This window comes from Dermacentor silvarum, chromosome 7, assembly GCF_013339745.2.
Source record: "Dermacentor silvarum isolate Dsil-2018 chromosome 7, BIME_Dsil_1.4, whole genome shotgun sequence".
Classification (NCBI taxonomy): domain Eukaryota; kingdom Metazoa; phylum Arthropoda; class Arachnida; order Ixodida; family Ixodidae; genus Dermacentor; species Dermacentor silvarum.
In genome coordinates this window covers 102279726-102304962 of record NC_051160.1, presented here as the reverse complement: position 1 = coordinate 102304962, position 25237 = coordinate 102279726, and the positions used below count along the sequence as shown (strand labels likewise).

The 25237-nt window shown below is 50.1% G+C and overlaps 1 protein-coding gene across 3 annotated transcripts in view; it reads right to left on the bottom strand.

The window, feature by feature from the left end:
• The window catches only part of LOC119458328 (protein pellino-like), a 116296-nt gene that overhangs the window by 59430 nt on the left and 31629 nt on the right, over positions 1 to 25237 (bottom strand). The window contains exon 1 of one of the 3 annotated variants that reach the window (XM_049671094.1): positions 6710 to 6879. The exons of the other annotated variants lie outside the window; for them this stretch is intronic. Coding sequence (XP_049527051.1) covers positions 6710 to 6711 — 2 coding nt within the window. The 5' untranslated portion in view covers positions 6712 to 6879. Of the gene's footprint in view, positions 1 to 6709; positions 6880 to 25237 lie in introns of those variants that run through there. 3 annotated transcript variants of the gene reach the window in all.

Sequence of the window (25237 nt, the reverse complement as noted above, 5' to 3'; positions counted from 1 at the left end):
AGACATGGTAAAATATGCGGTAGAATATCCGGTATCCCTATTCAATACGACATTCACAGCTTTCTTCTTTTTTTTTTTCGCACACTCGTACTTGATTGGTAAACCTGTCTACTCGAACGTGCCAACGATCGATAACGATCAAGTTATTTCGCAGTTTTACTGAGCTGCCGCTCGGTGGGTGGCGCAACCTTGAGGTCGGCCACGACATAGTTAATAGTTACGCACAAATAAACGAAACGCAATGAAACGAAATTAACGATACGACGGTAACGCCGGGACACTTTTTTTTTACTGCGGAAAGCTCCTCGCATTCCACGCCTGATTAGACGCGTGCCACCACACTCACGGCGCCTGCAGACAGCGGTTCGCACGTGCTACAGTGGCATACACAGGGAACAGCTTGAACTGTTACAGCCGGAGTACCACTCCCCAAAGTACCGCTCGAAAAATACCTTCGCGGGAGAAAACCACGAGAGGAGAGGCGTTCAGCGAGTGGAGCGGCTCGTACGGCATGAGCTCCGCCAGCTTCGTCCCGGTATGCCCATCACTCTCGCGTAAAATATCGCCAAAACCAGACGGTTCTGTCACTGCTTAAGAAAACACAAGCAACAAAACCGTGAACTACGCGTGCCCTCGCATGAGTTCGATGGCACGAAGGCAGAGATGCATCGACTTCCGAGTGCGGCGGAAGGAAAGAAAGAAAGAAAGAAAGAAAAAAGAAAGAAAGAAAGAAAGAAAGAAAGAAAGAAAGAAAGAAAGAAAGACCGGGAAAAAGCGCGGTAGGCGCAGCGTCCGCTACAAAGTTGTCCTCCGCCGTGAAGAAACCGACACACATACACACAGCACCCCTCGCTGAACACTGAACCTGTCAGCCGTGGCAGCGGGCGAGTATATATATATTTCCGTCGTGCATGAACGGAACCCTTTCCGTCGCCGCCAATTTCTGGTTCGAGAGGCGCAGGAAGAGCGCGCGACCTGACGGCTTTTTACATATATATCGCCACGCGCGCAGACACACGCTACAACACGCTCCAGAAATCCGCTCCGCGCGAGCTCCCCAAAGGAAGCCGATGCGCCACGCGAACGAATTCGAGAAACTTTAATAAACCGCGATCATCCGAGACGCGCCTCGCAACCTGCTTGTCACCTCGATCACGGCTTAAGAGTTTCCTATACAAAAGTTACTAGCAGGAACTCGGGCCTTGCAGCCGTTCGGCTACCGTAGAATGATGGTCTGTACACACGAGTTCGTCTAACGTTCGTGGCTGCGGCTCATCCAGAAGTGGTGTGTACGATTCGACGTCCCAGCGACTGCTCCCTCTGAGTTACAGAAACTGATTTGGGAGGTTACGCGTTTGCTGGCTGCATGCGCCGGAAGTGATTGCAGGAGCTGGAAGCACGTCACGACCGCCAATTAGGTTTTATTGCGATATCAATCATATGAACACTCCAGGCGTCGTCGGCGTAGCCGTCGCGGAGAGGTTTCAGTCTAATCAGAACAAAATCCTAACGCGTCCCGCTGCACGCCGCGCGTTGCTGGTGAAATGGTGGGCGTGCGAGGGTGAGCCGAGAAGTATGGTGGCGTGGTGCGCGCCCAACGTTGTATGTCACGTGAAAAGACGTGCGCGAATCGTGAGGAGGGGGAAGGCGCGCGCTCTATCTTGGAGGTAATCTCCGGTAGGAGCAAACAAACACTGGGCGAGCCGAGATGCCTGATGGCATGCATGAGCGCCGTCTTCGCGCGCGCCTAGTGCCGGGCTGGGGGTCGCGTAATCTCACGTTTCGGCGACGCGTTCAACGGTGAAGCTTCCGTTCGCTTCCCTCTGCGCTCATCACGCCACCGTTGTGACAGCGAGTGACCGCGGTCATCGATTGATAGCTGTACATGTTTGTCCTACGCGATCGTGACACAATTGCTTGCGAATTCATAAGCGAATGTTTAGCGCAATTTATACGGCCGATAAAAATACGAACCTTGGATGGTGTTGTTCAATGCTTTGCTGTCGCTATAAATGCTTCGCCTTTCGGGTTGAAGTTTTTTTCGGCCTAAATTTCTAATCAATCATACTTTTCTAAACGCTGAACGCCAGCCAAACTTGTCTCTGCGCACACGCACAAACACTTAGAATGTGTTCCATTTGAAAAGGACTATCTCGTTGAAAATTGCCAACCAATTGGCGAAGTCGCAAAGCCGTTTGAAGCCAGAAGGCCGAAGTTTAGGCAAATCGATCCCCACGAGGGCTGAAGTGCTTGCAGCTCTCGCACACAATGTAGCGCCACATTCTCCTTTCGTAACTTGTGCGGGAAATTTCAACGCGCGCTACAATTGACAGTTCAAAAACGCCGCTCCGCGCCAACTCCCCCAAAGAAAGCCGAACGGCGGAACCCGAACGAATTCGAGAACTCGAAACCGCTGACATCCGAGAACGCGTGCCGCCCGACGTGCCGCCTGGGGCTTCAGTTCAACGGCGGCTAGGCGAAACACGCGTAACCGGAAGTGTATACACAGGCGGTCTTCACTCTCTTCGTGATGTATTCAAATACAACTCGGTCGTGTTTCACAACTCGCGCGTTTAAAGTTTAACTAGGCGCGAAGGAGGGACGCGGAGGTGAACGGCCGCTTTTTCGACCGCAGCCCGATATGACGAGACGGAGCCTGCGCGACGAAGATTTGCTTCGCCCGCATGCCTCCCTCGACGATGCCGTGCGGAAAGAAGGCGGATGAAGAAGTTACTTTAGCGCAAGTCTTCCACCTTCCCAAACAAAAAAAGATGAATGAATGAATGAATGAATGAATGAATGAATGAATGAATGAATGAGAAAAAAACTCGCTGTTTCTTTTCTTTTTTTTACCTTCAACTTTACACATGCATTGTGGTCTTCCATAGAAACTGCTTTCGCGTGCAAGCTATTTATTTATTTATTTATTTATTTATTTATTTATTTATTTATTTATTTATTTATTTATTTCCACTCGATGTCTGTATAGCGACGGAGCCCATCGTTGCGTGTCCTTGTGCAAATGTCGCCTCGTGAACAGAAATCGGGTGTTTAAACATGCGCTCAGAACAGCATACGGTCAGAAGTAAGCAGGTTGGTAAATAAACGTATACTTGCGTATATTGCGAAATAATAAGAAGTGTAGATGAACTTCCGCCGACACCGCGGAGGTGCACAGCAAAGCGACGTAAAAACCACCGAAGGATGCGATCGTGTATCGCCCCTGACAATGGAGATTATCGAAAGAGCTATAATGCCGAGACATCAAACGCATAGCGACAAAAACTGGCAGCGGTTGGCTAATCGCAGATTAATAAAAGAAAAAAAAAGAGAGAGATACCGGCACTGCATTTGAATTTAACAGAACCTTGGCCGGCTAAACTTGTCTGTACTTTTCGTGAGGGCGTCTATATTACGTTAGCACGTTCGATTTCCCAGATTTTCCCAGGTTGCTCTTTATAAAATTTCCCCAGCATATACAACAGTGCAGGCGCTAGAAAGTTGCTTATAGTTTGTCAATATACTGTGCCAGCCCATAATTTCTAACAGCTGCTATCACACTGTAAACCAGGTGGGATGCACTATATCAGATTTGAATGAATCACGCATCTCACGATATTCCAACCATCCGCGACATGGCTCACATTCACAAAATCAGCAAAATACGCCATTATTTTTGGACCGCGTAGGTTCTGTTGGAAACTTAGCTTCCCTCTGCCATACCACTATATAGCATCGCTCTAACCTCCGATGTAACAACTTCCCTGAATCAAAGCTACCGGAGAGAAAATTCCGTTTCCTTCCTTAAATTTTCCTAAACTGACAAATTCTCTAAAATTCCAGTGTTTCCCTGATGGTAGACACCTTGAAAAAGTCCGTAAAGCAAGGGGGGCGGGGGAGGGGGGGGGGGCGGAATAAATCGAAATTAGCGAAGTTGTTCTGACGTCATGAGCGCCACGTTTCTTTGGCGTCAAGTCCAATGAAGGACGCCGTCATCTTTGACATCAATGAGCGCCACCATTCGCTGGCGTTTCATCAAGTCCGCGTGTACAGTCAAGACATCCCAAATGATCAGCTGCCGCATAACGTTGCGGGGGGAAAAAGAAAGTCGCATTACGGCGTCAGCGTCACCGTACGAAGAACCGTAAACTCTCGCGCATTATATACAGACAGGTCCGCGAAGGTCATTACCGCGAGTCACGCCTGTAGAAATATTCAGAACACGCCCGCGAGAACCTGTGTCGCAACATCGGCGGTATAGGAAACGTGGGGCTACCTTGGGCGCGTTCCATTCCTCGAAAAAAAAAAAACGAAAAAAAAAAAAAAACGCCGTAAGCGACAAGCGAGCGAGGTGACGGAGCGTGCGCATGACTTCCGCCTAAATGCAAACTGACGAGAAGGAAAAAATAAAATACAAGAAGCCCACATGTTCGCGCTACTGTATCATCAACGTGTAAGACTAGCACTCCCGATGTTGGAGCTCAAGACAACCGAAATCTTTTCCAGTGGATGTGGACCAATTGGAAACCCAGTGTGTTCGATTTGAAAGCTACAATGTAGGACGTGGGCGCAGGTACATTTTCTTGCAAAAAAGGATCCCTTTGAACAACTGTCCACGCTGTTTCCTCTTAATTGCCTCCTTGAGCCGGTCTAGTAAGTTAGCATAATACTGTCCTGTAAAACTAGAGCTGTGAGTTATACAACAGAATACAGTCTTCTCGCAGAAAACGGACGCGATGACATTTTCGGACGCTTACTAAGTGCGGAATTTCTTCGGTCGCGGGGACCCACTGTGACGCCATTCTTTTCACGGCTACTTGGTTTCAGGATCATTGATGTGGATCCAGGTTTCATCCTCAGTCACCAACCTATAGCCAAAAAGTCCTGCGCAACTGCAAAAATGGGCCAAAAATGGCTTGTTCAAACATTTCGGCGCCCACTTGGCGGGAAGCTTATGCACGCCTACGATTAGTGGAGATAACTAACCCAACACACTACCGTGAGATGTTCAGTATATCTGCATGGGCTATCTTTTTCTGCGGATAATCGCCGGGTCTCAACAATCCGCCCACGAACAGCATCCCAGGTTGCCGGGTAAGTTGACGTTGGGGGACGCCCACTGGGGGGGGGGGCTCATCTTCAACGGTGAAATGTCCTGTCTTGAGACGAGTTATCGAGAATTTGACAGTGCTGTAGGAAGGATAATTTTCCACCAGCGTTTGTGACATCGCAGTGTGAATGTTCTTTGCTGCTTTTTTTTTTTTTCCTTGGAAAACTTCATGACGGTCCGTAACTCCAACGACGTGAAACTTGCTTCTACATCTGCTATCACAGCTTCTCGCTGAGAAAAAAAAAAAACAGTTTTAAGAATCGCAAACATCACATATTTGCGCAGTTACATACTATGTTACTAGGCTGTCATATGCCCCCAAGCTCGTTTTTCTACTTCACCTGGCAGAATTGGCAAAGCCACTAACTTATCAGGACCGCCTCGTATACAGCAACATCTACCGTCGTCTAACGCCGCGCTTAACCGAACAATACCACAAAACCGATTGTTTTCCGAGGATACGACGACGTAAAGGCGCCGTTACCGAAATAATCGTCACTAAGTTATTTTTGTCACGCCACCGCCAGAACGCTTTGAGCGGGTTACGGTTGGCTGACACGTCGCCACCTCCGCCGCTCCCGTCTACAAGTATTCTGGTACCCGTGCTATACCACGCCTGCATGAAACGCGAACCGCAAGAAACGGCGCGGAGAACACCCTTCACGCTTCCTTACTTGAAGTAGCGACAGTATACGCGACCGTGACTTCCAAGCGCCATAAACACCCTCGGGCCACAATAATAATGGCACACTCGAGTGGTCGCTTGTTTCGGTGCATGCTACGGTAGAGCGCTATAGAAAGATCCTGGAAGACAATAGCTGAGCTCTATACTCCCAGGGAGAGAGGGGGGAATAAAAGGAAGGAAAGTGAGGTTATACAAGAAGATATCTACAATTGACTACCCTGTACTGAGGAAGGGGTAGAAAGATGGGAGAAGAAGGATTAGCGAGATAGAACTATCTCTATAACACTACCGGGAACTTAAGCGGTCTCAAATAGCAATAATAAAGCCTGATTATCCCTCGTAACGAGCAGTTTTTAAGGCGCGACAGATGACTTAGGAATTGGATATGTACCACTGCTCCTATGCTGTTCTGTGCAACTAGAATATTATATCACTACTAGAACCGCTAATCGTCGTAATTACAGCGTCAAACATGTCGACTTCCGTATAACGCGGTCAGCGCGTTCGAAATGACCAGTCGAGTATGAATGACCACAGGCGTCTGCGAACGAATTCACCGATGCCACTGACCACGGCGAAATGTGGAAACTCCGTGTACTGAACGCTCTGCAGGCCGCGTTAGCCGACCAGAAAATAGAATCTGAACGGTTCGCGCATTACGCGCCTCTGATCGTCCTCCGCGCGTCGCTTCACGGAACGATTAGTGGCGCACAATGGGCGATCTCCTTCTCCTAGAAGACGCAGCCGCGATTCTCGTTACTGATTGGCTACACGCGAGCCCTATACAGCCTTCACTGCACTGCAAGGATTTGATGGCACGTGTATAGTTTCGTTTTCTCCTGCGCGCGGGTTTCACGGCAGCGTGACCCTCCGCTAAAACGCCAAAGAAATCAAACAGTGACTGACATACGCACATTTACAAGAGAGCGCTGGTCGCCCGACCCTGGGCCGGTGGCAGGGAATACCAGGTGGCAGAGCACGACGGTGTAAAAAAAAGACATCAAACGGATACACACCAAACCACTGCTACACGCGCACTTTTCTCAAAACGCACGCAGAGGAGAACGTGCGCGTCTCCCAGAACTGTCGCACAAAAATAAGGCAATCAAAGGGAGGCCCCTCCGTCGTCCTTTTTTTTTTTTTTTTTTTTTTTTTTTTGTGACGGCCAAGCATCACGCGCGAAGGCAAGGCCGCATTCGTGTACACAAACACGCGACGCATTCACTATATCTTATCTGCCACAAAACACGCTCCATACCAGATGTGTTTTTCTTTCTTCTTTTTTCCTTACTTTCCTCCTCGCTATCTTTCGCGTTCCCACGATGGCATTTCGCGCGCCTGGCGGCCGGAGTTTCCGGAAAAGCGCGCGCGACGCTCACGACATCGAGCGCGTATACGTGCCACAATTTCGCGCCAACGCGCCGCCGGATGAAAATTTGGCGCCATTGTCCAGGTGAGCCCTACGTGTTGCGAGTTTCTTACGAATAGGGGAAACCCTGGCGAAAGCGTATACAGGAGCTGCAAGCCGGGAGCGGTCCAGCCAGCGTGGAATTGTCCTTAAGGCTTCAAACGGATTTGGGACTTCGTAAATTGCTCAGCTTCGGCAACGTCATCATCATCCGCTTAGTTTTATGTCCACTGCAGGACGAAGGCCTCTCCCGGCGATCTCCAAATCTTGCGCTAGCTGATTCCAACTTGCGCCTGCGAATTTCCTAACTTCATCACTCCAACCTAGTTTTCTGCCGTCCTCGACTGCGATTCCCGTCTCTTGGTACCCATTCTGTAACTCTAATGGTCCACATGTATAATCCTACGCATTATACATGTGCTGCCCAGCTGCATTTTTTTCTGTTTAATGTCAACTAGAATATCGGCTATCCCCGTTTGTTCTCTGATCCACACCGCTCTCTTCCCTTCCCGTCTCTTAACGTTAGGCCTAACATTTTTCGTTCCATCGCTCTTTGTGCGATCCTTAACTTGTTCTCGAGCTTCTTTGTTAACCTCCAAGTTTCTGCCCCATATGTTAGCACCGGTAGAATGCAATGATTGTACACCTTTCTTTTCAACGACAGTGGTAAGCTCCTAGTCAGGATTTGGCAATGCCTGCCGTATGCACTCCAACCCAATTTTATTCTTCTGTAGATTTCCTTCTCATGATCAGGGTCCCGTGTAACTGACCTACATAAACATACTTCTGCACAGGATTTAGAGTACTGTACGGCGATCATGAATTGTTGCTCCCTTGCCAGGCTATTGATGAACAAAGACATTCAGCAAATAAGCGCGTTATAAATGTCACATTCGCAGGGATTATGCATGTGCACTGAGTCTTACTGCCTTCAGAAAAGTACAAATCGCTTCAAAGTTTAGGCCAACGAAGGCAGACAAAGCGTAGTCGACAAAGCCACAAGAACGTCTGAAGTCACAGGCATGAAGATCAGACAAATCCATTTACTAACCATCATTACCATGGCAGTTGAATGATGGCAGTTGAATGACCGCAGTTCGCTGCAGTAATTTTTTGTAGAACGCTACGACTCAACCCACACGAATATGGCGAAGAGAGCGTGGCTTCGTCTTCGCCGTTTTTTGGCTTCGACCGTTCTTACGGCTCCTTATAATAAAACACATAACTGCCATCTAACGCTCTCGTTAGAGGTCAATTGTTTGTTCCAACGGCACCACACGATAGTTGTGAGAGCTCCGCAGAGGGCACAATCAACAGTTTTCGGCGCGTCTCCAATACACTCGATAACGAAAGTTTCTCCGTTCCACTCAACAATACTCGATTCAGGAAAGCGTCTTCCAGAGCGGGGTTCAGGCTTCGGGTCACGACTACACTCGGAGCGCAAGACTGGTTCAAAGCACAAATTACAAACAAATCCGACGGGTTTCTTGCGTGCTGCTTCATGCAGCGTGCCGCACGACTGCAGATTTCCGGACGCCGACTTCGTTTACCTCGAGAGCTGGCGTTCGGAAGGCAAGCCTTGTTTGCGGATATAATTCGGTTTGGACGCTGTCGAACAAAAGGGAGTCGCGGCGGTCTCGACAACCTCCAGGACACTCGAGCCAAATTCGTCGAAGTGCTGCTAGGAAGAGAGAGAGAAGAGAGAGAGAGATAGAAGAGAGAGAGGAGGGGAAGCTATCTTACGCAAGAAGCAACGCCACAGCGTGTTGTTAGGATTCCCGGACTAGACAAACGAGCGCCCTCACGGTTGACGAGATTACCGTTCTGTTTACTCCCCCAAAGCGTTCAATCACGCGCTGCGATCGGGTATATACCGAGGCAGACTTTCATATATATTTGCCTTTTCATATTTAGAGACGTCAAAGAAGTGGGTCACGCGTGACATTTCGAAATACGAAGCTCCTTTACGTAAGCGTCGGGCAGTTTCAATTCAGGCTTCGCTCACGTTGCGGATAGTACACGTGTCACGTGCATACTACAAAAAGAAATGATTATTCGCTTGAAAAATGTTAATAGCAGCTGCTTTCCACTCATCCGATCATCGCTAAGTTCGGACGAAGTATTTAAAAGTTCGGACAAAGACGGAACTTTCCGCAAGCAGTTTAGAGTTCGAAACTTTAGCGACAACTCAGAAAACCGGGAAGAACATCCAAAACTGCATTTCAAAGAACAGCGGGAGTCCTGGAGAATTCCTTTTGTAGTAGTGGCGGATCTTTTCCCATTTAACTTTCCTTTTTGGCAGTTTTAGAACACTGCATGACGCGATAACAGTGACGTTTTTGGTATTCCAGAGCTGTAACTCACCAAACTAGCTTAATTTAGTATTCCTGTTTATTTTAGTCTCCTTGAAATCAAAGTAAGGGCATATCCAGTTAGAATAGCTGAACTTTTGGAGATATGTAAAGTACGCACGAATCTGAATATCGGCTTGGCCGCCCCCCTCCCTCTCCCTCCCCCCCCCTTTTTTTTTTGCCTCTTCCTTGTACCGTCAGTCGAAGGAAAATGCACATAAAGCAACTACGATCGTTCGAGCGCTCGGCAACAACATGGCACGGGACCAAAGTGGAGCAATGCAAACGCCGAAAATTATTTTCGCGTCAACAATGGGATTACAACTGGCATCGACCTCCGATAAAAGAACCATTAAAACTTTAACGGAAGATATCGAAAGGGTCTGTCTCTGACATTGAAAGCCCGGACAGGCAAACAAATCTGCACTGCGTTGTAAGTACTTAATTGACAAGCGGAACACACTCGGACCTCGTAAATCATTTATAAAATCTTATCAATCCACTATATGTGATGGAACATGGCAGCGCTCTTCAGAACAAGGACGTGACACAGTGAACGAGCGCCGATTAACCAACTATCCCACCAGCATGCCTTAAGCAATATATGCCAACGGGCATTCATCGGAGTGACCGTGAATGGGGCAGACGAATTGCGCGCGATACAGAAAAAGTTCGGCAGGTGTTACACTCAACACAAGAAGGCGAAAGCCTGCTGGACATTCGGTAATGCATTAAGTTCTACAATCGGGGCTAGACTTCTTTGTAAGACTTAACGAGCCGCAATGGGACGTGCACGCGTGGCACTAAGGCCACCTATACTGAACGCCACGTATGAACACTTAACCTAGCAACGAAAGTGCAGCATGTTAGTGCACGCACTATAGGCCACACGTTTAGTCAGCGAGATGACCGCGACGTGACGTGTGCAAACCCGCACACACTAGGCACACCTTTAGCATGCCAGAACCGTGGAGCAGCCGTGGCTTCAGGAAAGCGTGCACGTCTCCCACTCCGGAAGCCCGGGTTCGATTCCCGCCCGGACCAAAATGTACCAAGTTTTCTTTTCAAAGCCACTAATTTACTTTGTTCACAGGAACCTCCCTGAGAAATGTGACGTCAATCCGAGGATTTTTTTTTTTTTTGCGGCGTCGGCCATTTTTCGTCACGGCGCAATTTCGCCAAGGTCACCGCCAACATAGACACCGATAAGGCTTCCGCTTTAAGCAGCAGCTGTTCGGCTTGAGGCTATGCATCGTTGCGTGACAAATGTAAGCTTGCACTGACGTCGTCCTAGGCGCCATGTTGGTGAACCAAAGCACGGTGAAGTAACTGCGTAGCGCGGAAACATGGGACGAGACAGAAGGGAAACGACGTGCCCTTCTGGTTCGTGCTTTGTTTCCTGTCGTCGTTCTCTTCCAATCACAATCGCCGAAGCGTTCGCAAAAGTCCCGTCCCTGACGTTGCACCGTTCCGCCGGATTACGCCTCCCAGGTTGCGCAACCGCCCCCACATACGGGCAACCGCTTGGCGACTTGGGAACCTCAACGTTGATCCGTTCCCACGGAAAGTCTTGCCGTTGGCCCCTTGCAAGAATGATGGGGCTTTTCGTGAAGATCAGCTTGGCAGAGAGATGGGCCTTCACGCTAAATGGCGTTTCCACCAAGGGCGGCGTTGTCGTCGTCTCAAGTGAGCTCTTCTGTCTGACTGTCACAGTCCATACTGTGACGGAAAAGAGCGACGATGTCGTTAAACGATGCACGAGACCGGTGGACTCGGAATTCGTCTCGCCCACCAGCTCTGAGCTGTCGGACAGCCGAAGATACGAAACATGGTGGCTTTGTCCATTAGTCTCAGGTGACGCTCGTCTAGTCGCCAGCTCCCCGGCCTTGCAAGGCACCGAAGGGCATGAATGGCATTTCATTGCCGCAGGTCTGTCGGTGCAGCATTGTTTGTCGAAAACAACCGCCGGGCACAACTGTGCTAAATGCCAGTCGTAACAGCATCTATTGTCATACCATCGTCGTCAGGCTATCGTCTTCACACAATCATCGATCGTCATCTCATTGTCTTCATGTCACGCTGTCATCACGTTGCAGTCATACAGCCGTCGTATAGGTCATGCCTCCATGCTATCAAAGTGGTACGATATCGGAGTATGCGGCATATATACTATAGTCGAAGCAACGAAAAGTCTGGGAATTACCACTACACGCGTTAAGTAAACGCGACTTCAGGAACACGGTCTGTCGCTGCAATGCTCGATTGCTATTCGCGTTACCGTCGATGCAGTCACGTGAGATAAGTTCTATCGTAATTTTTTATTCCGTATGCATTTTTCTTATTTCTCCCGTAGTTTGCCGATGTGTCCATACTGCGCGTGTAGTGCTTTCCAGACCACTCTAGTGTTAACAATACAAACCTTTCTTATTCTTACATTTATTACGAAGTGTAGCGGTTATAGCGGTTAGCTTGCATACGCCTGCGTGAACTATTATTACCAGGAACGAACTATACGAATCTGGCAGTAATTGTAACACCTACGAAGGAGCCAGGCACCCCCCCCCCCCCCCGGCCCGGCTGCATGTGCTTCCAGTCTAAGGCTCATTTGAGCGTTAGCAACGAATAGAAAACAAAACAAGCTTAAGACTCCAGCGTACAAGTCACCTGCCGCGAAGGTCACCCATAACCCCGCAACAGCCAAAGTCGTCTGGAACGCTTTCTTGGATTTCATTCCACACTCATATTCGTTCTCTCATTTTCCAATTTACTTTTTCTTTTATCTCTTTAATCACACAATGGAGGCCTGGTGCGGTAGCAAAGGACCTCTGGTTCGTTAACGAACGAACGTTCTAAAGAAAAGAGCTCTTGAATGAACGTTCTACAAAAAGAAATTAAAAAAGAAAGTTATATGGGCGGCGCATACAATACGTCGTGACAAGTATACAAAAAGGAATCTGAAATCTAAGTGCGCCTTTTTTTTTTTCTGCGAAAAATTAAGCTGGCCCTCCAACAGCAGCTTAACCTTTTTCTTGAGGTCCTCTATTGACGCAAGCCTCGATCAATGTTATTGATGTTCGTCCGGTGAGCGTCTGGTCTGAACTACCATAAATCTCTCCCCCCCCCCCCCCCCTTCCTAAGGAGTCCCGTGCAAAACTTAAGGCTGCAGGTTACTATTATCAACCGCATCATTTAACTACACCGTTTACCGCTACGCTGCAGACGCTCCGCGTTCATCTTGGTTAGCGGCGGCGGGCGCCTGTTCTACCGCGACCGTCGAGAGAACATTTTTCGATTTCACGGCAGCGGTAACAGGCCGGAAATTGGACGATACATCAAACGCTCAATAAGAGTTTTTTTTTTTTTTTTTTTTTTTTTCTGTCGCGTACACGGTTCAGGTTGCTTGCGTGCGTCATCCAGTGGGTCGTTATTTCCATTTCGAAAACCACCTCAGCTTTCGCCCTTTTTAACCAATCAACGTGAAGTTCGTTTAGTCGCCTTTCTCCCTCTTTTCTCTTTTTCGCCGATTCTCGCCGTTTCTAAAAGGAACCCACTTCATTTATGTTTCTTCCGGTAGGGTCCTTCTATAACATAAACGGAAGGGTGACAAAACTTTTTAACCCCCCCCCCCCCCCCCCTGTCTGTTTGGTGGTGGGTTGCGCCACCAAGCTCTTGTTCTTATTAATGGGAAAGCATTATATGTCCCACGAGGCGCAAAAGCCGGCATTGCAGGCAACGAGTGGTACCAAACATCATTGTCAGTGACGTCATCAGCGTCTTGTATGATGTCAGCAGCAATACACAAGCTAGGACAACTTAGACTAAGGCGACTTAAGGTGAACTAAATTGAATTAAGGTGAAGTAAAGTGAATGAAGGTGTATTAAAGTGGGTTAAAGTTTAAAGACCGGGACGCACTCAGAACCCGATTCATGCCCACTTCCGACTCCCATAGGCTGTCTCGATCACTTTGGGCGACTCACTGCGGGGCTCATTCTTAATATTCACGGGTCAATCTGAACCTGAGCGAGCCGCCACATGAGTTGGTTCGCCCAACTAACACGCCACCAGGAAACAGCAAAACAAAAAGAGAGAGAAAAAAAAAAGGGGGGGGGGGGGGAAGAAAACGTTACGCACGTACGCTACAGAAACAGCAGTGCAGTGTATAGCCGGACGCAATACAGCACACTCAGTAGCCACGACATTGTGCTGCCGAGCAAGAGGTCGCAGGCTCGAAGCCCGGTCGTGGCGAACCAATTTCGACGGGGAGCGGAACACTCGCCTACTTCGGTTTAGGCGCACGCTAACCTTAGGCGGTCAAAACTAATCCACAGTCCCCCCCCATCTGTGTTGCGCGTCCCTCACAAACACACTTGTGCAGAGTTTCGGGACGTTAAACCCACACAATTTGAATACAACAAATGTCATATAGCGGCCATACAGGGGGACGCTTTTTTCGAGACGAGCACAGCTGGACACGTGGCGAACCCCCCCCCCCCCCCTCCTCCTCCCATCCGCTAAGAATGACACGTGTACCAGTCAAGTATAGTACGGGAGCGTGTCCGCATAGAGACCTGGCGCGAGTGCAGCAAGCTGGGAGGGTTCGTCGTCGCGGTCACAGCACGTGCGCGCCATATGAGGTTCGAGGGGGGGGGTCTCTCGTGCACGGAAGCGGAAGGAAGTGACTAGCGCGCGGCAGGCGGGGCGTGCAGCCGTGTCGCGTACTCCCACTACAACACCGCCACACACACACACACACACAAGCGTCCACCGCCAAGCCACCCGCAGCGCGCGACAACGCCCCTGCGGAGGGCCACGCCCGGTGTAATAGACGCGCAAACGAGGCAGCACGCGCGCGCGCCGGAAACCGCCACAATGATTGTCCGTGTCAGCAGAGAGCCGCGCTGATTGCGGTAATTAATCTTCTCTTCCCGTGCAAAAGCGCAATGAAGGAAACGCTCTTCTCGTGCCCGCCACATACTGGTTCCTAATCGTGAACGGCGGGTTTGTCGTCTCGTCCGCTTTCGTGTCCCCGTTTCCTTAGCATTTGTGCATTTCAATTAAATAACAGTTAATTTCCTGTTATTCCCATGTGCACTTTTACAACCCGAAACTTCCTGTTTGGGCCTGTGCAAAGGGCTCACAGTATCGTTAAATAAAAATTCCCCCTGTGCTTTGCTTAGCTTCATTGTCTGTCGCCTTCACGCAGTTGTAACAACCACATGGAAGTCGTTTCTTGTGCGTATCTTAGGCGTTTTCGCGGCGACGCGTTCATCCCGCGCCGCGGAGTAACCAGCTATTATAACATTGGCAAGAACACGCACCGCGGAGTGTCCTACCATCAGTGACACATCGTCTATTGAATATGTGCCAAACTACAGGCATACCTCGGCATAACGTTATCTAACGGCACGACTTGGAAAGCACGTACGCGTGCGATTATTACCACCGTATCGGCGAAATCAAACACTTAATTTCCTTAACTTAATTAAACACTTAATTAAACTCTCGCGGCAAAGCCCACAGCACCTAAAACGCCCTTTCCTACAAAAAGTTGTAGCCACGTCAAAAATTGAATGGCACGGCATCGGCTGAACCAATACCGGCTAGGGGAGCTTCGCGTTAGTCCTAAACCTAACATGAACTGATGACGACGACGATGATGGTTCAAACGACACAACGCAAGGCGCAGCACGGCCCTATATGTATACGTTAAACTCGAGCGCGCCCTAGCTTTAGCAGCCACGTTGCTTGGCAATCCCTTGCCGCAACAGTGTATGCTCCGTGCAGGAAGAGAACGTGAGGCCGGTCCTGCTGCAGCGAGCCGTGGTAACTTGGGTAATCTTCACACAACGAAACACCTGCTGCCGTGGACATGTATACAGACCACGCGCAATGAACGCCAAATTTGACCACAAAGGTGGTATACCCCCACAACAAGGCTGAGGTGAAACAATCGCAAGCCGACGCTTTTAACGGTTTTGCGGGCCTCTGCTTCCGTCGTTAGCCACGACGCGCACTTCACTGTCCTCGCATACCCAATTAAGTTCGCATCGGCCGGTGGCTATATCTGAGCAGTCGTTGAACTTCACGTGAAGTTCAATAAGCAAAAACAAAAAAAAAAAGAACATCACACCCCGACAAGCACCGCGTCATTGTCAGCTGTGCGCTTCACATTACATAATTGAAAACGCTAGAATATGACATCGTCAGCAATGCGTCACGGTTATAGAGCGACAGCGGCGTGCCTCGAACTGCTTGATAGTACATCTATACGTACACAACTCTTTCAACTACGCCTTCCTGAGGTTTTTAAACAGCAGCAAACACATGAGTGACGAGTACATGCAACTGCCGTCGTAACACAACGTGCGGAGCAATTCAATAATGGCGAGTGCTCGGGTACTGGCGCACGCAAAACGCGGATCTATGGGCCCGTTGCCACGTGCGCTGCTGCTGCCCCGTCGGGCCACGCTGGGCACGCACACGAAGAAGAAGCGTGCGTGCGTGCTTGTCGATGATTTGTGCACTCTTTATGAACAACGTATGCCTCATATACAGAAAGGTACACAAGGAAATATGAACGGAAACACCACACGCCTCATCCATCTCTCCCCGCGTGTGCATTTGCGTCAAAGACTTGCGAGTACATCATCCATAAAGCGAATCGAGTAGCCCCAGCGGCAAGTACTAAATTAATCTTTATGCAGCTACACCAAGCCGCCGGCCGCGATCCCGATCGAACGCTAACCAAATCAGTGCACCGGAGAAACGATATATCCCCTCACGGAACACGACGACAAGGGGGTCCCCAGAAGCTCGCCGTGAGAAACACGAGGCTACAATAAGCCAACGGTTGCCACGACGGCAGGGACCTGCAGGAGCCTCGACAGAGCGAGGAGGCGAGCTAGACGAGCGAGTCGCCATACCTCTCTCCCCTCTATACAAGCCTGCGTCGAGCAGCAGCCAGCACGAGAATCAGGGTCACGCACGCGCTCAAATTATGCAAACGACGCGCTTGCGCAAGTCGCGCGCCGCGTCCAACGCAATGGAAACCACCCCCGCTGGCTCGCGCCGTCGAGGCTTCTTTTTTCTTCCGCCGCGTCACACGAAGCGCCTGCAGCCGCGTCGGCAGATCGCACGCGTCCCCGCTGGCAGCGCAACGGCACGACCCACGTGCGTGGGTGAACACGCGTAATCGCGCTAATAGGCAGCCGGCGCGCCGTCTTGCATGTGCGACGCCAATGCCCCCCCCCCTACGCGGACCGACCCAACCACCTCGAGAACGAAAGATGGCCCCTGGGGGCCAGAGCGTCGAACCAGTCCGCAGAAAGAGCGCGCGTGCGTGTGTATAACAAGGTGGCCGAACATCGGCTCATCGATTGGTATTGCCTTACGAGCCCGATAAACACGCGTGCCGTTGCCGTAACATATGCGGACTTCACCCCCGTAACGGCTGGCGTAGTATTTAACGTAGGGGGTGGAGTAGGCTTACGAGTGCGTGGACGTACGCGGGAAAAGTGGGGGAGTTGGAAGGCGATCATATGCTTTCAGCATTTTTCTCCTTTTTCTAATGCGAAGTATATCTCGGCCTCATTCTTGGCACTTTGCAGTAAGTACGTTCCTGTCTGGCCACGCCTTCATAAAATAAAATGTGCGACCGATGGTGAAATCGAACCTCTGCCTTTTTTTTTTTTTCTTTATTGACTACGCCACGATCATACGCATACTTCTCTCGTTCTAAAGACAGCAAGCTTTCAAAATCTCGGCGCGTGCGCCACGTGACACACTTTTTCGTCACCCTTCCTCGCTACAGCTTGCGCTTTGAGGCGTCCTGTTTTAGAGTGCACTATACCTGCGATTACCGGCCCACTTTCCTTGTAGTAGTTTACGCTATAGTATACGTAGAAACAGTGTGACGAAGTACCAACATTAATTAATGATCGCCCAAGTTAATCATGTTTTAACATTTATTCGCCGGAGTACAAATACCATCGTCATTTTAACACACACACCTATGACAGAGCCAAAGGTACGTTCGAACCCGCCGCGGTGGCTCTGTCAGCTAAGGCGTTGCGCTGCTGAGCACGAGTTTGCGGGATCGAATCCCGGCCGCGGCGGCCGCATTTCGATGGAGGCGAAATGCAAAAACGCCCGTGTGCTTGCGTTGTAGCGCACGTTAAAGAACCCCAGGTGGTCAAAATTAATCAGGAGCCCTCCACTACGGCGTGCCTCATAATCAGAACTGGTTTTCGCACGTAAAACCCCAGAAAGAAGAAAAGAAAGAATATATAGGTACGTCCGATTGTATAAGACGCAGCAGTGGCTGATGACGTCACAATCCATGTTTATCTCGCTTACGCTCGTCCGCTACCCATGTATACTCGGGCACAACTTAAGAAGGCGGTAGAGGCCCCGCCCAGATGACCGAAGTGCCTAAGGTGCCGCACAGAAGTCCCGCCCAGTTCGAAGAGCGAGCGACCGACCGTGTTCTTTGTCGGCGGGGTCACCGGCCGACCGGCTCATGACGTCTGTCTAGAGCGCGAGCCCACTGGTGGCGGCTCGTGTGCATCCACCTTTGAGGGGCAAATGCCGCAGCCTTCCCAAGTACTAGCGGACTTTTATGAACCCAACATTCGTCACGTTGCAAGCTCGCGTCAAATGGACGGCGTAGAAACAATGGCTTGGCTGCCATACGATTGTCTTCGACGTGGTGGTCGTCGCCACACTGCACGTACCCTTGTGACACACACGCACAAGCTACTCAATTTACACAAACACGTTGGTTCATCTGGTAGCGGTTTGCGCTACCACGCTGGGTAGCCAGGTACCTGCAAAACGCTTCACGTGACATCGATTCCCACACTGCGTGGAATCTACACAATTTTTTTTTTCCGGTTGACCGTGGAGTGTGACGTCTCTGCCATTGCGTAAGCGCAATTTACCAAACCTCTTCAACATTCCTCGTTCGATGTCCGTTGAAACACGACATTGCCGATGGCGTGAGTTGGAAAAATCTGCGGTCGCTGGGCGAGCGAGGGGGGGGAGGGGTAAATGCAAGCGCCGGGGTAATTTGCGGTCGGACTGGTAATCAGAGCGACGACGGTGGTGATTACGACGACGACGAAAGGGTTTCTTCCCATCCCTCGCTTCGTCAATTCTTACCGCCGCGAGCGCTTACGGCACATACGCAGGCAACCCCAGTGCACGAATCCTTCTTCACCCATGACGATGCACTAGTTGAACTGAGGGAGCGAGCAAACGCCGCCCACGTGGCCGACATCGATGCCAGTTCGGAACGGCTACCTCACAACCCCCTCTCCTCTCCCACTGAGAATCCGAACTTGTTCTCCAACGGCGCAGAGACCGAAAAAGCTTTCGACCGATCCCAGTCAAGGCACCATTGCACCCGTAGAAATTTAAGACGACAGACTTTTCTGCGGTAACCGCAACGAATACAGTCGAACCCGGATATGTCGAACCCACATATAACGAATTATTGTGTATGCGGAACAGCTGTAAAATCCCCTTGAAAATGTCTGTATAAAATTCGTATTTTATATATCGAACTTACCTATATATCGAACTTCTTTGTGATCCCCTTCAGATTTTCAGATTCGATATATCCGGGTGCGACTGTATAATCAATGAGGAGCACCACCACAAATAAGTCCACCGCTGCAGGTAAAAGGCCTCTCTCCCAGACATCGAACGGGGCAGCGTGTGAAGATGAGGACACAGGATCGTGTGAGATTTAGTGTTAGGAGCAAATATGAGAAGACAACTTGGATCACCTAATTCTAACCAACCATACTCAAGCGTTAAGTCAGGGAACGGCGACATATTTATTACGTCACGCCGAAAGCGCACCGACAATTCAGTCAGCGTTCTTAAACAAGAGACGTGGTACCACACGACGTCTGAGAATACAACGTGCGACGCGTTTGAACGGTGGCTGCGCCCCCGACTGTTGGAGTCATGCACAGTGTGCTGGAGAGCCTATTAGATGGAGCTATTTTGGTAAAACAAGTCGCACGCGGAGACTCACCGTGTGTCTTCTTTAAAGGTCAACTGCAATTCGATTTTAGAACGTGAGAAAGATCTATAGCTTCAGATTCTGCAGGTACGACGAAGAACGGCCTGCGTGCAAAATTTTACGGTCTGAAATACACGAGTGGATTCGTCATGAAACGTTTGCAAAAAAATGGACGCTTCTGACAAGGAAACCAGAAAGAAAGAGCCGGAAGTGACGGATGAGTCGGAACGTTGAGAACCAGCGCGGCTCCTCGACGTCCCATCCGAGATCTCGGAGGCGACGTGCTATAGGCGGAGGAAGGACAGAACTAGGTCACCTAGCGCAACACAATCGAAGCCAAGAGTAGTCGGCCCGACACGTGATCGTGTCGCGTTAGGTATGAGTACAGTGTACTAGTACGCTGTAGTTTGAGTGTCTTTCGCCGCCTCGCTATCCGCACTCAGCGCACGCTCTCCCCCCCCCCCCCCCCCCCGAAAGCAAAAAAAAAAAAAAAAAAAAATTCCCAGGTGTCCTCAGCGTTCGCCTAAGAGACGCGAAGACGAAAGCCTACTGCAATTCACCTTATTCCTCCTTGGTCCACCCTAATCCTCCTCATCAACTTTAATCCGATCACTGATAAGCACCAGTGGCATCAGAACCGTTGGCAAAGCACCCGAACAAGTGAGTTTTGATTAAAACCCAACCAAGAAGCGAGCACACTGGGGAGAGTTCACCGAGCAGTTATAGGGCTACGTGTTGGGCAGACCACCATGGAGAATTAAAAAAAAAAAAAAAAAAAAAGCAAAGGGTGTGGCTTCACAGAGACCTGGCTTGCGAAGGCTGGCGGCGTGACGCAGTGCTCGGTTCTATAATAGTTCATTTCCTTCCTCCGTGGTACCTGGGCAAACTACCACCACGGTGCACGCGTCGTCTTCTAGTTACGCGCTGTTTGCAGGTTGTTAATGAGAAATTTAGAACTTTACCAACCACGCAGCTTTGCCACGATTGCTTAAATAGTACATTATTGCTTACAAACATTTTAGCCAAAGTGAAATTTCGGTGCAGTCGCCCTTTAAGTGGTACGCAAACGGGCGTCAGAACAATCATATTTGCAAGGCATCATCGAAATTATGACTACGGAACGTATACAGCGGAAACCTCTCGGGAAACTTGTTGGGTGCGTTGTTCGTATAACACTCAAGTCGGTGACAAGAACAGATACACCACCGTCAAGCTCGAAGAGAGCTTGAATACACGCGTCAACCAAGCACGCTCATTTCTGCGGCGTCACGGCGGAGGCGAACTTCTTTCAATATCGATGTCTCTCGGGAATTCGTTCTGGAGGCCGGAGGAAAAGAAAGTTGTGGTTTTCTGGCCGGAGGCCAAGAAAGTGCGGTTTTCTGGCCGGAGCTTGTACTGAACTCTCATTAGTCAGGAAGTACAGAGCGGCTCCCCGGTCCGCGACCCCAGCTGCAGCGCACTCACTTTCACGCCGAAGACCCCGCGAAAAAAAAAAAAAAAAAAAAAGAAAAAAGAAAAAAAAAAACCGGAAGTTGTCTAGCGAAAATGGCGCGAAGCGACCTGACAGAAGCCACAGTCAGGTCGCCGCAACGGGCACGTGGTGCGGAAAACACGTCGTATACATACTATCGCACGTAACGAAGGCCGCTTCGGCGTTCATGTGACGCCAATTTTCTTTCTTTTTCTAATGCGCTTAACGTCATGCACGTCATCGGCGTTGGGAAAGCCGCGGCGCAGCCTTGCCAAACGAGAAGCCTTGGCAAGGTTTAATGTCAACGTCGAGATGAGGCGGTTGCATCCGCCGACCACAGCAGCAGCAGCTGCTGCGAGCGACGAACCGCGAAGAACGCACCCGCAACAATGGGTGGCAACAGCGAGCGAAAAAAGGGGGTGACAAAGACGTGCACGTGCTATGCGCTGGTTGTGGGGCGGTGTTTAAGTTCACTGGGCACACGGCTACAGCCTCCCTCCCACCTGTGTGCCCCCCCCCCCCCAAAAAAAAAAAAAAAAAACGAAGGCTGAATGCTTCCAAGAAAAGTCAGTTAAGTGCACGGGGTGAAAGTATTCTTTCGAAAAAAGTTGTCGCAGTTTCACCTGAAAGGCGAAGCATCATTTGCGATAGCAAATTTGTAGAGAGTTATACGGAGCAATGATAGTAGCTTTATCAGCTGTATAAACTTGGACATGCAGCAGCACCGGCAACACGCAGATCTGTTGTCGACGCCGTCGGCGTTTTGCCCGCGTTCGCACAAAATGCGTGCGGCGTTGGTGACTGTTGCCGGAGCCTCTGATATAAACAGTCACGTGGTGCCACAGCTAAACGTCGCCTTCCTTCCCCCCCCCCCCCCAACTGCCTTTCACGCGTCGGAAGAAGGCGCGTTTGCTTTACATATATGGTGATTGTAAAGGAGGAAAGAGACGCCTACTTCTGCAGCCCTTAAGGGAGCACGGCGCAGAACGCGCGTTTGTTCTCCGCCGTGCGTTCACTCACCGTGAAAGCGCGCGTCCCTCGCGCCCTTTCACTCGCACATACAGCGTTAGGCGGCGCGCGGCGACGATTTCATCTCTATTGACGTCATACGGAGCCTCACGGCGACGGCAGAAATCTGCTTTGGAGTGTCCATATAATTGCTATCGCAATAAAAAGAAAACGCCATTTCCATTCCTTTCGCGGGAAACGCTTGGTTATTAAAGGATATCTGATAACCGAGGCCAACGTGTCCCTCTCAAATTTTGCGCCCAAATGCCGCACCGCCAACGTGACGTCACAGATTTAAATCATTTTCTCGAATTTTGCACGGGCTGGCGTAGAGAAAGTCTTTGAAGTTTGTTGGGCTGAGCCTTCGGTTCTTTTAGAGTCCAATGCATCCCTCTACTAACACACGAGTGAGTAGATTCGAGTATAGACGCTGTCGAAAATCACTAACATCGCGGCGGTCTAGTGCGGAAACTTCAGGGCGAGGTCGCTGCCTGTCTCGTCTATCGTGGTCCACGTTCAGTGCAAAGTTTAGAGGGGCACTAAATAAAAAAAGTTGTCGCAGTTTCACCTGAAAGGCGAAGCATCAATTGCGATAGCAAATTTGCAGAGAGCTATACGGAGTAATGATAGTAGCTTTATCAGCTGTATAAACTTGGACATGCAGCAGCACTGGCAACTTGACACGCAGAACTGTTGTCGACGCCCTCGGCGTTTTGCCCGCGTTCGCACAAAATGCGTGCGGCGTTGGTGACTGTTGCCGGAGCCTCTGATATAAATAGGCACTTGGTGCCGCAGCTAAACGTCGCCTCCCTTCCCTCCCCCTCCCCCCCACGGCCTTTCGTGCGTCAGAAGAAGGCGCGTTTGCTCTACATATATGGTGATTGTAAAGGAGGAAAGAGACGCCTACTTCTGCAGCCCTTAAAGGAGCACAGCACAGAACGTGCGTTTGTTCTCCGCCGTGCGTTCACTCCCCGTGAAAGCGCGCGTCCCTCGTGCCCTTTCACTCGCACATACAGCGTTCGGCGGAAGGCCTCACGGCCTCCCACTCCACCCCGGGCCTGACCGGCCTGGCACAACACCCCTGCAGACTCTGTAGCACACCAAGGCCTTCCATCTCGGCCTGATACGTGCCGCCTATGCCTGCCGGTTTTGCTTCGCCCAGCCATGGCGTCTCCACTCTATCCCTTCTTTCGCTCCCACTTACCCCTCCCCGTTGGCGCTGAGCCGTGCTCCCTCAAGGGCTGCAGAAGATAGCGCCAACCTTTCCCTTTCCCTCAAGAACCACTTACCTACCGCGCGGCGACGATTTCATCTCCATTGACGTCATACGGAACCTCACGGCGACGGCGACGCCGACGGCAGAAATCTGCTTTTGAGTGTCCATATAATTGCTATCGCAATAAAAAAAGTTGTCGCAGTTTCACCTGAAAGGTGAAGCATCAATTGCGATAGCAAATTTGTAGAGAGCTATACGGAGTAGTGATATTAGCTTTATCAGCTGTATAAACTTGGACATGCAGCAGCACCGGCAACGCGCAGAACTGTTGTCGACGCCATCGGCGTTTTGCCCGCGTTCGCTCAAAATGCGTGCGGCGTTGGTGACTGTTGCCGGAGCCTCTGATATAAATAGGCACTTGGTGCCGCAGCTAAACGTCGCCTCCCTTCCCTCCCCCTCCCCCCCTCCCCCACGGCCTCTCGCGCGTCGGAAGAAGCCGCGTTTGCTCTACATATATGGTGATTGTAAAGGAGGAAAGAGACGCCTACTTCTGCAGCCCTTAAGGAAGCACGGCGCAGAACGCGCGTTTGTTCTCCGCCGTGCGTTCACTCCCCGAGAAAGAGCGCGTCCCTCGCGCCCTTTCACTCGCACATACAGCGTTCGGCGGCGCGCGGCCACGATTTCATCTCCATTGACGTCATACGGAACCTGACGGCGACGGCGACGGCAGAAATCTGCTTTTGAGTGTCCATATAATTGCTATCGCAATAATAATTATCATTTGAGTTGTACGAGCAAATTATTCTTTTACAATACCAAAACAAGTCGCGCTTACCGCGAGAACAGACTTGGCAAACCAGACACCGCGCAAAAAAAAAAAAAAAAACGAGAGGCTCTGGTGGCCACACCACCTTGAATTTCCCGCACTAGCTCGCCCTGACGTGGCGTATACTGATGACGACTACTAGGGCCTAGTTAATTGTTTATCGGCACAATTGGACTACATTGTACTCTGAAGCATTGAAAGATTGAGCATGACACGTTTCGGCCACTTTTTCGTACTGAACCAACGCGGCCAGAAAAAAAACAAAAACCCACTGAAATCTGTGACGTAATACTGACGTCGCGGTGCTGGGATTCCGGAACAAAATTCAAGAAATGGAACTTCGACCATTTTCTCTTCTAATAATCAACCCATATCACGAAATTAACGCAAATCTACTTTTCAAAGAATACGCTATAATCGGGTCTAACTGACGAATGCTACCTGCAAGGCGACGACTGCCTGTGTCTAACTTTCGTCAGACGACGAAAGGAGGGCTCAGCTGATGTGAGCTACTGAAGTTAGAAGCCTGGATGTCGCGCATGCGCAGTGAGGCTTCCGAGGCCACAAAAATAAGCTGCAAAAATAAAAAAAATCCAGCAACGGCTCATAGAGTATAACACGACACGAATTGCTTTGAATGTCATAATCTAAGGAAATCAAAGAAATATGTTCTCGCACAGCGCAACCGACACTCACACTAACTTAGTTGAAACGGACAGACATTCCATCTCGTAGTAAGAAACTGCAGTTGTGAGAGAGAAGTGGTATAAAACAATACAACAAACAGTACACAGCATGACTGTATACAGCTGCGCGCAGCAGAGCAGAGGCGCCTGCATGTAATTTCAACATTGGTAGATATGTGTGGTCACAGCACATCATCCCTCAATGATAAATTAACGAAGAGAAATGCCGGCGCGCCTCACTCAGCAAGGTGAGAGAGTAACTTAAGAGAGTACTATCTCCACCAGTTCATTCGATCTTCAAGGGACGACCTTTCGCTCGACCCCCCTCCCCCTCCAAAACGAATAGCACGCTAGCGCGCACATTTAACTCAGCCGCAAATCACTGACATCGTCCACTAAAAGGACGGCTACCTTATAAAGTAAACTCAACTAACGAAACGACCAA